General features: G+C 41.8%; 1 protein-coding gene across 2 annotated transcripts; it reads left to right on the top strand.

Moving 5' to 3' along the window:
- The first annotated feature begins 3,041 nt into the window (after nucleotides 1-3,041).
- On the top strand, nucleotides 3,042-13,667 carry LOC119744060. Of its 2 annotated transcripts, XR_005273549.1 has the most exons (3): nucleotides 3,042-3,119; nucleotides 10,247-12,659; nucleotides 12,784-13,667. XR_005273549.1 is itself a non-coding variant. In XM_038220080.1 (2 exons), exon 2 carries the CDS (start codon nucleotides 10,249-10,251, stop codon nucleotides 12,427-12,429), a length of 2,181 nt encoding a protein of 726 aa, XP_038076008.1. In that variant the 5' UTR covers nucleotides 3,042-3,119; nucleotides 10,247-10,248; the 3' UTR covers nucleotides 12,430-12,666. The 2 variants fall into 2 exon arrangements, 1 of the variants encoding a protein (XP_038076008.1); XM_038220080.1 differs by lacking the exon at nucleotides 12,784-13,667 and having other exon boundaries at nucleotides 10,247-12,666.
- The last annotated feature ends 1,445 nt before the right edge of the window (nucleotides 13,668-15,112 follow it).

The following is a 15,112-nucleotide window of genomic DNA, read 5'->3' on the forward strand; positions in this document are numbered from 1 at the left end:
AATATTACGTTCATGTTTAAGGGCAAACGCCCAATGAAAGTTATTTTATAATTGTGACCCGGTGGAAATAAATTTGCTTTTTTTGTTGTTGGCTATATCAGACAAAATTAACTGCCCTTTGTTTCTCTGTGATTTGCATTGTTATGTGCAGTATATGTTGTTGATTTCATCTGAATACAAGTGCATTGAATGTACAAAACAGGAAAGAAAGAAAAACGCAGTTTAATAGAAGGAATCTGTGGACGTTTCGGTTGAAATACAATGTAAATGAAAATGTTGGGCCAAACACCAATGGGCAATGTTCTTTGCCCAACATTGTTGTGAGGTTACATTATTGTTGGTTCATTTGAATAAAACGTGACCAACTACTGGAAAGAAATTGCCCACGAGTGAATGCAGTTGGTATGTTGCCATCATTGGGCTACACATATACCAACCCATTTGACCAACTTTTTGAGTGTAATATAAGTTATAAGAGTAGTCAACAATAGCCCATTTATATTTCTATTAAAATACCTGTAAATGACATTAGTTAGAGTGCCTGTATTAATGGTAAGTCATGTGCAATCTGGCCTTTTTGCCACGACACGTGGGTTTTTCAATATACAGACAATAGCTATAACGATTCGAGCTAAGCGTTCCACGGTAAGGCAGTACGGGGGAAAACTTGCATGAGTAATAAACCACCGTGTACGGATGAGAGCAGAGGGCAAATCGTAGGGAGTATTGAAAACAAAATGTAATTTTATGTCCGGAAAAACTCGATTTGTGCCAAGAGTATCGTATCCTTCAAACAGCCTGTTTTTGTTGTTTCTCAGCAAAATAACTCGAAAAAATACTCCAAATGTGTTTGACATAAATAGCGGGCAGAGACCATCGTATATGGAAAGGCAGCCACCGGAGAAGCACTAGATGGAACGGTCGCGCCATGGCGGGTGCATTCCGCCAGCGGGACGGGACAAGGCCCAGTGAGCAGGATTCCACAGCACTATACCTTAAACAAACATACGCAACGGCGGCAATTTCTTGTCAGCATTTAGGAAACAACTAGACAATTCGAAAATGGGGGTAGAGGACGTGGCGTCGGTGATGTTCAAATATGCATGTACGTATTTGCGATACGCGTTTTTACGCCTATTCCTCGCAGTAATGTACTGTTGAATTTACGTGAAATGGTGTTACACAGTAGAAAAATACATGTATTTATTTAAGTTACATTGGTATAAAAAAGAGTCAATTCTTGGGGGACATTATACAATAATTGTTGCCTGTTGTGAAATGGTCCATGGTGTTTTGCACACCCGAGGGTGTAAAAAATACCCATGGACCCCAATCACTGCAGGCAAACCACGATTGCAACCGTGTGAATTGTGGGTTTCCGCCAGTTGCCGTGCAGTATATTGCGGAAGTATTTTTTTGAAAGGATCCGCGAGTACTGCACCATATATATTCACTCAGATTTTTTTCATTACAAACGAGTGGCGAAGCCACTACAAGGTCTTTTCTAACTTTAGGTGTTGAATTATTCGCCGCTCCGTGTAACAATGCCGGTTAAAAAATATAAAGCCTCGACGGCCTTGGCAACAGGCTATTGCAGTAGGCCTACTGTTGGTGCAATACTTGCGGTTGACCTCTTAGTACATGTACATTGTGTTGTCGTGACTGCCAAGTTGGCTCCTTTTACAGCGTCCACGCAAAATAATATACAGTATTGCATTCAGATGATTTCGAGCGGAATATTATTTTTGCTATAATTTCCATGACTAAAGCCCGGTTCATACTTCACGCGAAAGCAAGTGCGAAGCGAAATTCATGTCGTCAACAATGGCGGACTCGCTTCGAACGTATTGTTGACGTCAGGAATTTCGCTTCGCTTTTGCTTTCGCGTGAAGTATGAACCGGGCTTCAAGCTTACAGCTTGCACCTTATGGCACTGTCACACGGTTGCAAATAGAGCTAACCTGTGCCCGACGTTTTTGGAAATTTGGGTGTACGTTCGTGTAAGTTGTCATCCGTTCGTGATGCGTTTGGCATAATAGTTGAGTTGTATGGGGGACCCCCGTGCACCCCCCCCCCCCCCGAACTAACTTTCACCATTTTTGGGGTGCCTTTTAGCGTCTTAAAACACTTTTTTGGATGTTAACAGTTAAAAAATCTGATTCAAAGGAGATATCCAAGATGGCGGCCAATATGGCCGCCAAAATCGGTAAAAAATGGAAAAAAGACATACATCAGCCAAATAATGTGATTAATAAAAGCATAAATAAAATGTTTTAGAGCCTCAAAAAATCATTGCTGATATCCTTTTTTGTGCTATTATGCTTCAAAATTCAAGATGGCGGCCATTTTGGTGGCCAATATGGCCGCAATATTGGTAAAACAAATGGAAAAGGTCACATTGCAGCCTAATAGTATGATAAAATCATAAATAAAATGGTAAAATATGATTTCGACCCTCTCAAATTCCTTTTCAAGTATCTCTCTTTCGCTATCATGCTTCAAATTCATGATGATGGCCAGGATGATGGCCAATATGGCCACCAAAATGGTAAACAAAATCGATAAAAAGGTCATATATTAGCCATAAAATGAGATAAAAGCATCAATAAAATTGTTAGTTAAAGGCCCATATGTTTTTTATCCGTGCAAATTCATTTCTGGTATCTATTTCTTGCTATCATGCTTCGAATTGAAAATGGCAGCCAATATGGCGGCAAATATGGCGGCCAATATCGCCGCCTTATTGGTAAATTTTATTAAAAAGTCATATATCAGCCAAATAATGTGATAAAATCACAAGTGAAATTGTTACTTATATGTTTTTTATCCTCACAAATTTTTTTCTGGTATGGGTTATTTGCTATCATGCTTCAAATGCCAGTAGGCTGGTTCCGAATAGTCGATTAACGTAATCAACCTCCGTCGACTAGACAGAGTTCGGGCAAACGTTAGTTAACCATTGGTCAACTATAGTCCTTGCGCAAACTTGGCCTAAGTCGTCTCGTTCGTTTATCTCAGCAAAATGAAAACTTCGCTTCGTACCTTCGTGTTGTTGGCGGCAGTCGTAATCGCGCTGACGGCCGCGCTCGCATGGAAGCTGGACCTCGGTTTTGGTTCAGGTAACTCCTTTCAATATTGCTATTTTTTGCCCTCTGTGTTTCCATTTTGTGTTTCTGTTTTTGACTACATCATAGACGTCAGATATGTATGTCCGTATGAGTATGTAAATGTTATTGGGTGAAACAGTATCACCTGTCCATAATAAATTATTGTGACTTTCTGTTTTAATTGAGATGGAGTCAATTTTGTTAAAAAAACAACGGGTATCAATAAATATGTTAAGTCAGTTTCTGTTTCGAGCTATTAAAGCAGATGGGCGCTTGATACGGTAAAAGAGTCATGCACCAATGGCGGTGATGCACTTGGCGGGAACATGTCTGGTGCATGAAGGGGGGGGGGGGGGCGTGTTCGGGTAGTTAACCAGCCCCTTTGTCGTGTGATCAATGTTATCATTCACATAACTTGCTTTTATCCCTTTTTTGGGAGGGAGGCAAAATCCTAACTAGGTTTAAAGATCGTATTGATATTAAAAACTACAGTACATCAAATTATTCCGTCTGGCTAAAGGGTTGGTAACAAAATCTTTTTTTCGTTACGAAATTATTGTGTGTGTGGTTTTTTTTACTATTTACACGAAATGTGTAATATGCACTGAGCTGAAACTTCAATAGGTTAGGTTGCCAACATTCCTCTTAGGAATCTGAGTGGTATTATTGTAAACGAACAAAGTGCATGACAAGAAAATGATCCTATATGCTTTGAAGTTTACTAAAACAAAGTCATATTACAAACAAGGCACCAGGCCTATTCATTGCTTCACGCATGTCTACTGTGTTGAATTTAGCACCTCAACCCCCTAGAAAAACACCTCGATACACCCGCCCCTCCACCTCGATGAAAAATCCTGGATCCGCATCTGCTAATGATTCACTATCCAATACAAACATTACGTTCATGTTTTAGGGCAAACGCCCAATAAAAGTTATTTTATGATTGTTACCCGGTGGAAATAAATTTGCTTTTTTTTGTTGGCTATATCACACGAAATTGACTGTCCTGTGTTTCTCTGTGATTTGCATTGTTATGTGCAGTATATGTTGTTGATTTTATCTGAATACAAGTGCATTGAATGTACAAAACAGGAAAGAAAGAAAAACGCAGTTGAATAGAAGGAATCGGTGGACGTTTCGATTGAATTACAATGTAAATGAAAATGTTGGGCCAAACACCAATGGGCAATGTTCTTTGCCCAACATTGTTGTGAAGTTACATTATTGTTGATTCATTTGAATAAAACGTGACCAACTACTGGAAAGAAATTGCCCACGAGTAAATGCAGTTGGTATGTTGCCATCATTGGGCTACACATATACCAACCCATTTGACCAACTTTTTGAGTGTAATATAAGTTATAAGAGTAGTCAACAATAGCCCATTTATATTTCTATTAAAATACCTGTAAATGACATTAGTTAGAGTGCCTGTATTAATGGTAAGTCATGTGCAATCTGGCCTTTTTGCCATGACACGTGGGTTTTTCAATATACAGACAATAGCTATAACGATTCGAGCTAAGCGTTCCACGGTAAGGCAGTACAGGGGAAACTTGCACGAGTAATACACCACCGTGTACGGATGAGAGCAGAGGGCAAATCGTAGGCAGTATTGAAAAAAATGTAATTTTATGTCTGAAAAAAGACGATTTGTGCCAAAAGTATCGTATCCTTCAAACAGCCTGTTTTTGTTGTTTCTCAGCAAAATAACTCGAAAAAATACTCCAAATGTGTTTGACATAAATAGCGGGCAGAGACCATCGTATATGGAAAGGCAGCCACCGGAGAAGCACTAGATGGAACGGTCGCGCCATGGCGGGTGAATTCCGCCAGCGGGACGGGACAAGGCCCAGTGAGCAGGATTCCACAGCACTATATACCTTAAACAAACATACGCAACGGCGGCAATTTCTTGTCAGCATTTAGGAAACAACTAGACAATTCGAAAATGGGGGTAGAGGACGTGGCGTCGGTGATGTTCAAATATGCATGTACGTATTTGCGATACGCGTTTTTACGCCTATTCCTCGCAGTAATGTACTGTTGAATTTACGTGAAATGGTGTTACACAGTAGAAAAATACATGTATTTATTTAAGTTACATTGGTATAAAAAAGAGTCAATTCTTGGGGGACATTATACAATAATTGTTGCCTGTTGTGAAATGGTCCATGGTGTTTTGCACACCCGAGGGTGTAAAAAATACCCATGGACCCCAATCACTGCAGGCAAACCACGATTGCAACCGTGTGAATTGTGGGTTTCCGCCAGTTGCCGTGCAGTATATTGCGGAAGTATTTTTTTGAAAAGATCCGCGAGTACTGCACCATATATATTCACTCAGATTTTTTTCATTACACACGAGTGGCGAAGCCACTACAAGGTCTTTTCTAACTTTAGTTGTTGAATTATTCGCCGCTCCGTGTAACAATGCCGGTTAAAAAATATAAAGCCTCGACGGCCTTGGCAACAGGCTAGATCGCGGTAGGCCTACTGTTGGTGCAATACTTGCGGTTGACCTCTTAGTACATGTACATTGTGTTGTCGTGACTGCCAAGTTGGCTCCTTATACAGCGTCCACGCAAAATAATATACAGTATTGCATTCAGATGATTTCGAGCGGAATATTATTTTTGGTATAATTTCCATGACTTAAGCCCGATTCGTACTTCACGCGAAAGCAAGTGCGAAGCGAAATCCATGTCGTCGACAATGGTGGACGCGCTTTGAATGTATTGTTGACGTCACAAATTTCGCTTCGTTTCGCTTTCGCGTGAAGTATGAACCGGGTTTAAAGCCCGGTTCATATTTTCCCGCGAAAGCAAGTGCGAAGCGAAATTTATGTCGTCAACAATGGTGGACGCGCTTCGAACGTATTGTTGACGTCAGGAATTTCGCTTCGCTATTTCGCTTTCGCGTGAAGTATGAACCGGGCTTCAAGCTTACAGCTTGCACCTTATGGCACTGTCACACGGTTGCAAATAGAGCTAACCTGTGCCCGACGTTTTTGGAAATTTGGGTGTACGTTAGTGTAAGTTGTCATTCGTTCGTGATGCGTTTGGCATAATAGTTGAGTATGTATGGGGGACCCCCCGTGCACCCCCCCCCCCGAACTAACTTTCACCAATTTTGGGGGTGCCTTTAAGCGTCTTAAAACACATTTTAACAGTAAAAAAATCCGATTCAAAGGAGATATCAGAAAAAGCCTTCCAAGTGTGTTTACAACTCTGTTGTCCAAGCTGTAGCTCAAGAGCCTATTAAGTGCCAGCAGAAGTGGACCACTTTACTTGGATCCTCTCCAAAGTGGAATGAGGTACATCAAATTCCTTATAGTATTACCAAAGATTCCAAGCTGCAGTATTTTCAATATAAATTTATTCATTTTCTCATCCGAACAAATATTGTTTTTTTTTTTATTAAAAAGAAGGACTGTGACATGTGTTTCTTTTGTAATGAAGAGCGTGAGAATTTGCTACATCTCTTTTGGGATTGTGAAAAAAATCCAGCTGTTCTGGAGGGATATTATTACTTGGCTTAATTCTACCTCTCATTCTCCAGTGACTTTAAGTAGTAGAGATATTTTTTATGGTTTATTGCCGGAAAGGGATTGTCTTATCTCTTTTATTATTGTTGTAGCGAAAAAGTTTATTTTTAATAATAAGTGTCAGAATTTGCTTCTCTTGTCGATAACTGCCTTTAAAAACTTAGGTTTTTTTTGTATTTTCAAACAGAGAAAGCCATTGCTACAAGAAACGGGTCACTTGATAAACTACATAATAAATGGGCCATTTTTTCAATACGACCCTTTTTCAAATATTATCTGCTTTTGTAATGTTTAGGTAACTTAAGTGGTATTGTCTATTGTCTAGTCCTTTGTTTTTGTGTTGTCTTGTCTGTCTGTCGTCTGTTTTTGAGTATTCCAGAAAATGGCTTTTGCTGTTGTACTGATTATTTTTTTAGTTTTATAGTCAATCTGTTGTGTTTGTATGTTTTTATGTTGCATATTGAAATAAAAAAAAGAATTGACACGAACGTCTTTGACCACGAGAAACGGACTTCATATAAAAACAAGTATTCAACGAATCTGTGAAAGGGTTTCCGCATTGCTACGTGTAACTTACAATCTCATCTTCGTCCTGGCTCGGCTATACTCTCCTGTCACGGGAGTTGGCATTCTTTAATATTAGTATGGCTGGTCACTGTGAGTCAAGCTGGCCAGGCAATGGCGCAACCACTGCGGGCGATCACTTCTTTATCTGGAGTGGCCAAAATGATAGGCGAGGCTTACACTGTGTTGCCCTGGCCATACCCAAGACCATTCGTTGAAGTCGCTTATCAGCTGGAATCCAAATAATGACCGGGATAGGCTGCTCAATGCCCGCTTTCTTCACCGTCACGGCAAGCTGACAGTAAAAGTAGCCCATGCACCATCCCATGTCGCAGATGAAATCATCAAAGACGCCTTCTTTGACCAACTCCATGCTCTTGCCCAACAAGCGCAACCACATGACATCACGGTAATTCTCAAAGATGCTAATACCACCACCTCTACCGCCTCCCGTGACCCTTCCATGGCCACCACTGTTACTAGCACAGCCTTCATTGACTCAACCATCAATGACAATGGCCACCTTCTACTGCTCTGTTGTAGATCCAACAACTTCTGCATTGCCGAAACCTGGTTTTCCCGAAAGCAAATTCGCCACTGGACATGGTATAGCCCTGATGGTAGGACACGGAAGGCTATTGATTATCATTATCTCCCGTCTTTGGAGATCTCTTGATTATTACAAACTGTCATGTCTACAGGGGTGCACAGCTCGGCAACACAGATCACCGCCTGCTAGCTGCTCAGCTTACCCTGAAACTGAAGACTGACTTATATGCCAAGCATCAGCCCCGCTTAGACTCATGTCGCTTCCTTGACCCTGAAATCAAGTCTGCGTTCTCTAGTGTTATGTCTAACTAATTCAGTGTCTTGACGGAAAAAAAACTTCACCAACTGGCAGCACTGCAAATAAGAAATCTGCAAGCACCACCCCTGTTACCGCATAAAAGGTCAATGCTGCTTTGAAACTTCTGAAGAACGGTATAAGGCCCCTGGAATCTGCTATATCACTGTAGAGATGCTGAAGGCTGATTGGGACTGTCTCATCCAGTGGCTCATACGGATCATCAACCAAGTAAGGGTTCCTGTAGACTGGACAAGTGGAATAATCCTCACCTTCTTGAAGCATAAAGATGACCAGCTTGTCTGTAGTAGCCATAGGGGCATCACACTCTTGTCCATACCGTGCAAAGTATCCACCTGTATTCTACTAACTAGAAACCTCCCAGCAATCGGAAGCAAACGGCATCTTCTGCAGGCAGGTTCATGCCTGGCCGCTCCACTGCTGACCACTTCTCCGCCCTCCGTCTCATCATTGAGAAGGCCCGCGAGTTCCGTAAGGACCGCCACCTGTGTTTTTGCTTTCATCGATCTCAAAGCCGCCTTTGATATATAGTGGACCATGGTTCCTCGTCCTCTTCTCCAGAGGCTGTACTGCACTGGCGGGAGCTGTGTCCGTGTCAATGGTGAGACCAAGAAGAGGCGAGCAAGCTAGGCATAATGGTTAGCTGGGCGAAACCAAGCTCATGCATATACATGTAGGTGACGGACTCGATCTACCTCCACTGTTGATCGATGAGGAACGGGTTGAATTTGTTGACTCCTTTGCTATCTGGGCTCGACCATTACAAACCCTTACAATTAGAAGATGGAGGTCGATAGGAGACGCAGCATGGCGCCTGGAGTGATGCAGGCCCTCTGGAGGCATCTATGGCGACACAGCTTCATCTAATGCCGCAGTGCTACCTTCTACTGCTTGGTGCAGAGTCGTGGCCCCTTACCAAGACCCTAGCCAGTAGGATCGACGGCACGGCTTTGACAGCAGAGCACTGAGGACAATTGAGATTATCCGGCGGTATGAACATATCCCAACACGGTAGTTCGAGAGCGGGCCCATCATAACCAGCGTTCTCTAGCATCGCTGCAAAGCTTCGACGAGTCCGCTGGCTTGGCCATGTCCTCCGCTTGCCACTGCAACATCCCACCCGCGCAATCCTGGATTTTTACCCTATATACCTGCCGGTTGGAGGCGACTTCGCGGAACCCCCGCACTCAGTGGTTGGATGTTCTTGATCGCGATCTGCAGCCGCTCGACTCCTTCCTGGCGGAGACTGGGCTTCTCACTGCTCTACGCGCCGCACAAGTAGTGGTGCATTGCAAGAGGCATATTGATTGATTGATTGATTGATACATTGACAAACACTATATTTGCTGATTAATAGTTCTTGTGAAGTCCAAGTTTCTATATAGCGCGGTTTTAAACAAAACTATCAACATTTGGTGTGTTCAAAAGACAAAAATATTCATCAAAGGATTATTTGTGTAATAGTGTTAGGACATGGAGGTTAGAAATCACAAAACCTTGTCATTACTGTAGAATAACAGTTAAAATACATGTTTGCATTGAGATTTATGTCATAAGAATGGTATTTTAAAGAGAATTTGATAAACAGCAATGGAATATACAAAGGTCCCTGACCTTATCAGAGGTCAATGTAGGTCAGATATGAAATGTCCCTACATTTACATATTTTTCATGGCATCAAAACCGAACGCTTAGACCTAGGTTATGAAAATGTCATGTTTTAAATATTAAATCTAATGAATAGCTAATACTAGGCTATACAATGGATATAAAGGTTATAGACCTAGTTTATAAAGGTGATGTGACCTCTTAAAGGCTAACAAAAGTCAGATTATAAAATTTCAACACATCTCATATTTTTTCAAGGCATGGAGACCTTACATTTAGACTTTGGTAATAAAGAAGAGGCATTTCAAAGAGTAAATCTGATAAATGGCTAGTAAGAGTGTATGAAAAGGTCGTTGACCTCTTAAAGGTCACCAAAGGTCAGATTATCTATGAGATGTCCCCACATCTAAAAATGCTTTTCATGGGATGAAGACTATGCAAGGTTTCATGCCTTTATCAAAAAGTACACAATTTGGTCAACTAGGTTGCCTTTTGTATCAGTGTCCTTATCAATAATTAATGAATAATTTGTCATTCTTTTGCTCTTTTCAGTGATGGCCAGAAGCCTTCCACCATATGCACCAGATTTCATGAACGCCAACCGGGAATATGGGAAACAGTCTTCTCGTCCTCATCGAATCGTCATCATCGGTTCCGGACCTACAGCTCTGGGTGCCGCTAAAAGACTCTACGATCTCGGGCAAGGAAAAAACAACAGCGTGATCACTATCCTGGAAGAACTAGGCAAACCAGGAGGCCTAGCCTCGTCTGTCAGGGATGATAAAGGCTTTCTCTGGGATGTCGGAGTTCATGTCGTATTCTCCCATTACAGCTACTTTGATCGAGTCCTGAACATGGCAGTACCCGAGTGGAACTACCGGCGCAGGGCGTCATTTGCCTTCATGAAAGGATCAGATGACACGAGGAGGTTCATTCCTTATCCAGTTCAGAACAACATTCACGTCATGGATAAAATTGATCAGCAGAAAAGCCTGAAAGGCTTAGAGGAGATTACCAAAAATCACAGCAGCCGTAAACCCGAAAATTTCGACGAGTGGCTGCTGCAGAAATTTGGAGAGGGTCTCGCTGACGTCTTTATGAGGAAATACAACCGAAAAATCTGGACAGTTGACACCAAAGAAATGAACTCGGCCTGGGTTGGAGAGAGGGTTGCCGTACCAGACATTAAAGAGATTAAGACCAAGATTGCAGAGGTGGATCACGGAAAAAACGCCAAGGATTCCGAATGGGGACCGAACCGTTTCTTTCGTTTCCCAAAATATAATGGGACTGGCGGAATTTGGGAGTCAGTTGCGAGAATGCTTCCTAGCCACTGGTTCAGATTTCACGAAAAGGTAACTGCAATTGATATTGACCAAAAAATCATTACTGTCGAGGCTGGAACTGGCGTGAAGACATCACATTACTCATTAGCATACGATACCCTTATATCGACGGCGCCCTTAGATACCTTTACATCATTATTGCAAAGCCACTATGTTTCTCTAGGGAAGATGCAAGAGCTAGCGACACAGCTAGTGTACACGCACACTCACATCGTAGGCATCGGCCTCACCGGTCAGCTGCCAAGGATCCTCGCTGATAAATCTTGGGTGTATTTCCCGGATTCTGATTCTCCTTTCTACCGCGTGACAATGTTCTCCAATTATTCAGATGACCATGTACCAAAACCTGGAGCATACTGGTCGCTTATGTGCGAAATAGCCGAACCACAGAAAAGTTCTAATCCAGCGTATTGGAGTAAGGAAAACCTGATAAAAGAATCCATTCAAGCCTTAGTCTTGTACGGGTTTATCACTGCTGATATGGTAGTCTCCAAGCACTACCGTCGCTTGGACCACGGATACCCCGTCCCTTCACTTAAAAGGGATTCGATCCTTGACACGATACAACCTTGGCTGAAAACCAAAGACATCTACTCCCGTGGACGGTTCGGAGGTTGGAAATACGAGGTTGCCAATCAAGATCATTCCTTCATGCAAGGGGTCGAGGCCGTGGACAAGTTCCTTAGCAACGTTCCGGAGTTAACTTACCCGGATCCGAATCGGGCCAACTCCAAGAAAAACAGGGATCGCACCATACCTTTGGATTACGAATTCGTCATCGCACACTATAACGAAAATCTTAATTGGATGAAGCCTCACGCCAACCACACCCTCATCTACCATCAAGGGAACGACCTGGGTCCACCATTCCAGTTCTACGGTTGGGAGCGGCTGGAAAATGTTGGGCTCGAAGCTCACGCTTATCTTGTTCACATTACCACCTACTACGACCAACTCGCTAACGTCACTGTCTTTGCTCAGGGAGATAATATGCGAGGAAAATGCCACAAAGATATAACACGGTTTATCGATTCTGCCAAAAAAGGTGTCCCTTGCATTTTAAAGGGATATAATCGCTCAACCTGGGGGAATCTCGCATTCTCTCCTCGTTATTTAGCTCATTTTAAGACGCACAAATTAGACAGAGCAAAAGGGACTTTAGGGCAGATGTACCAAGATCTGTACGATAAGCAACATCCCAAAGGATTGCGGGAGTGCGGGAACGGCTGTTTTGGGGCTACCAAGCAAATGATCCTAAGACATCCAGTAGAATTCTATCAGAAGGCTCTAACCTATGTGAGCAAATCTCCAAACCCGGAAGAGGCTCACTATTTGGAGATATTGTGGTATCACTTCTTCGAACAAGTTAATGACAGTGTTGTTAATTGACTCAAGTTGCTGACTCGGACTCGAGTCGGACTCGAGTTGCTATTTTTTTGACTCGGCTTGACTTGACTTCGGAAAAATGACTTAAGACTTGAATTGACTTGAAAAAAAATATGACTTGAGACTTGATTTGCTGAAATTGGAATTGGGACTTGACTTGACTTAGAAAAAAATGACTTGGTTACAACACTGGTTAATAAACCTACATAGACGTCCACGACGCAACTAAAAAGGTAAAAATGACTTCGGAAAAATGACTTAAGACTTGACTTGACTTGAAAGAAATATGACTTGACTCTTGACTTGCAGAAATTGGAATTGGGACTTGACTTGACTTGGAAAAAAATGACTAAAAAGGTAAAAAAAAAAACCAGCCTCTCTTCTCGTAGAATAACTAACGTGAGCCTTAATTAAATTCCTCAAAGTCACTAGGTAAGGTTGAATGTTTACTAGTTGAAATTCAATTCAATTCAAAGCACATTTATTTCCTCTCCATGACAGAAATGAAAATAAAATAAGTAATGAACCTTGAAAGCATAGTTTGTATCAGGCATGCCATTACACAAAAACAGGCGACAGAAAAACAATTACACACATGACATTGTATACTTCTAAAAGCAGTAAACAAAGTTTTGCTACGAGTAGGATCGCCGTGCATAAAAAGTCCATGGGCATAAACATATTACATATAAAATATATTACGTTACATAAGGTACAATTTAAATTTGCGATAAAAATATTATTTGACCTTGAACATCTAAGAGAGAATGGAAGATTATCCCATAATGTAGGTCCGGAGTACTTAATGTTATGTTGTATTGAAATACAGATGTTCTATGTTGCAGTATGTGGAAATGTAAGTTATTATAGACACACGAGTGTTATAGTTATAGAAATTACAGTTAAGTACAAACATATTTAAATAGGAAATGGGCAGTAAATTGTTTCTATACTTGAACATAAATAGTGCTTGTTGGCATTTATTTAGGTTTTTAATGCTTAAATATTTTAGCGTTATTCCAATTTGTGTTGTTTAAGTCGATTATAAACCTTTCCAATCTATTTGCACATTTACCTTTTCTCCAGATATCATCAAGTAGTCTTACCAAACCTCCATCACAAGAAAGCAGATTGTGAAATGGCGCTAGTTATTCTGAGGCATATCCCTGCGCTTTGTATTTTGTTTGATGTTTGTTTTGAGGGTATGCACATTTTATTTTATTGTTTCGATTGCATTTTTATTGGGTTTATATATATATATATATATATATATATATATATATATATATATATCCAATGAAATCGTCTTCTATCACAATTCACAGTGCTCGATACATCTCTGTAGAGCTATAAACATGCAATAAATTCAGAATATTCTCTTTCTGAACAGACTGTTTCGTACCATAAGGCACTCATCAGCAGAATGACGAAAAATAGAATACAAGTAGCATCTTACCTTATTTCGAATCAAGCGCGCGCACGCGTTACGCGCGTTACGTCATTGAAGTTAGTACGCGTTTACGTCACTGAAGTAAGAACACATCTGTCTCGATGCCTGCACTTGGAGACGATTTCGCTTCTCTTATTCAGTGTACCTAGATCTGGCCTACATATGATTATGTACTTCTCTGCTATACACAAATTGCATCTCTTGTTTACGTTAGAGTATGGCAGTGCTTTCAGAACAATGTCCCATTTGATTTCATAGTCTTTCCCTTCGTCCTTTAAGTCCCATATATGTTTACTTAGCTCTGTTTGCGCCCTCTTGCTCTCGGATCTGAATGACTGCTTGTGGTTCGCCAGTCTCGCCTTGAAGGTTGTGGACGTCAGCCCGACGTATGCCTCCTTCCTGCCTTCGCTCGTGACGGTGGCCTGGTACACTATGTTCTTGCTGAGGCACTCCCCGTTCAGCGGGCATTCGGCATTGCGGGGACAACTGCATGTTCTACCACCGACGTCGTCCTCCTGTTTTACCTTCCGTTTGTTGATTGACTGGATCGTTGCCTTCATGTTCGGCATGCAGCTGTACGATAACTTTACTGTGTTCCGGTTGAGCACTTTGTGAAGCTTATGTTCCTTGGGGAAGCATTTGTCTATTATCTGAAGGAATTTCTTTCCAATGTTGGTACGTACGTTCTTGTTGTATGGCGGGTTGTACCATGTCACCTCCCTTTTTCTAGTCCTTTTCCTGGTGTTATTGCCCGGTGTGTACGTCAGTCGATACTTGTGCCCGCTTTTTTGAAGAGCCTCCTGGTAGGCCGGGGCAGCTTTCTCGAATGCCTCCTTGCTCGACGAGATGTTGGAGAGTCGCTTGTTGATTCCCTCTGGTATCTGTTTGATGACGGCGGGTGGATGGTTTGACTGGACATGTACATAGAGAGGTACATTACCTGGTTTCATGTATGGCTTGTACCCTCCCGTTCGCAGGTCTAATGTGATGTCAAGGAAGTTTACTGTTGCCTTGTTGGCTTCGATCGTTACCTTTAAGTCATTTTCCCGGAATACTTGGCATATTTCCTTCTTGATGTTTTCTATTTTCTTGGGGGTCTCCTTGAATACTGCCAGACCGTCGTCCCTGTATAGTCCCACTCTATTTCCGTACTTTGGTTTCAAGATCGACAGCAGATATGCTACGACCAGCTCGCATGACTCCGCGCCGTCGAAACTTCCCATCGTGACATCGAAT

This window comes from Patiria miniata, unplaced genomic scaffold, assembly GCF_015706575.1.
Source record: "Patiria miniata isolate m_02_andy unplaced genomic scaffold, ASM1570657v1 HiC_scaffold_1, whole genome shotgun sequence".
Lineage (NCBI taxonomy): Eukaryota > Metazoa > Echinodermata > Asteroidea > Valvatida > Asterinidae > Patiria > Patiria miniata.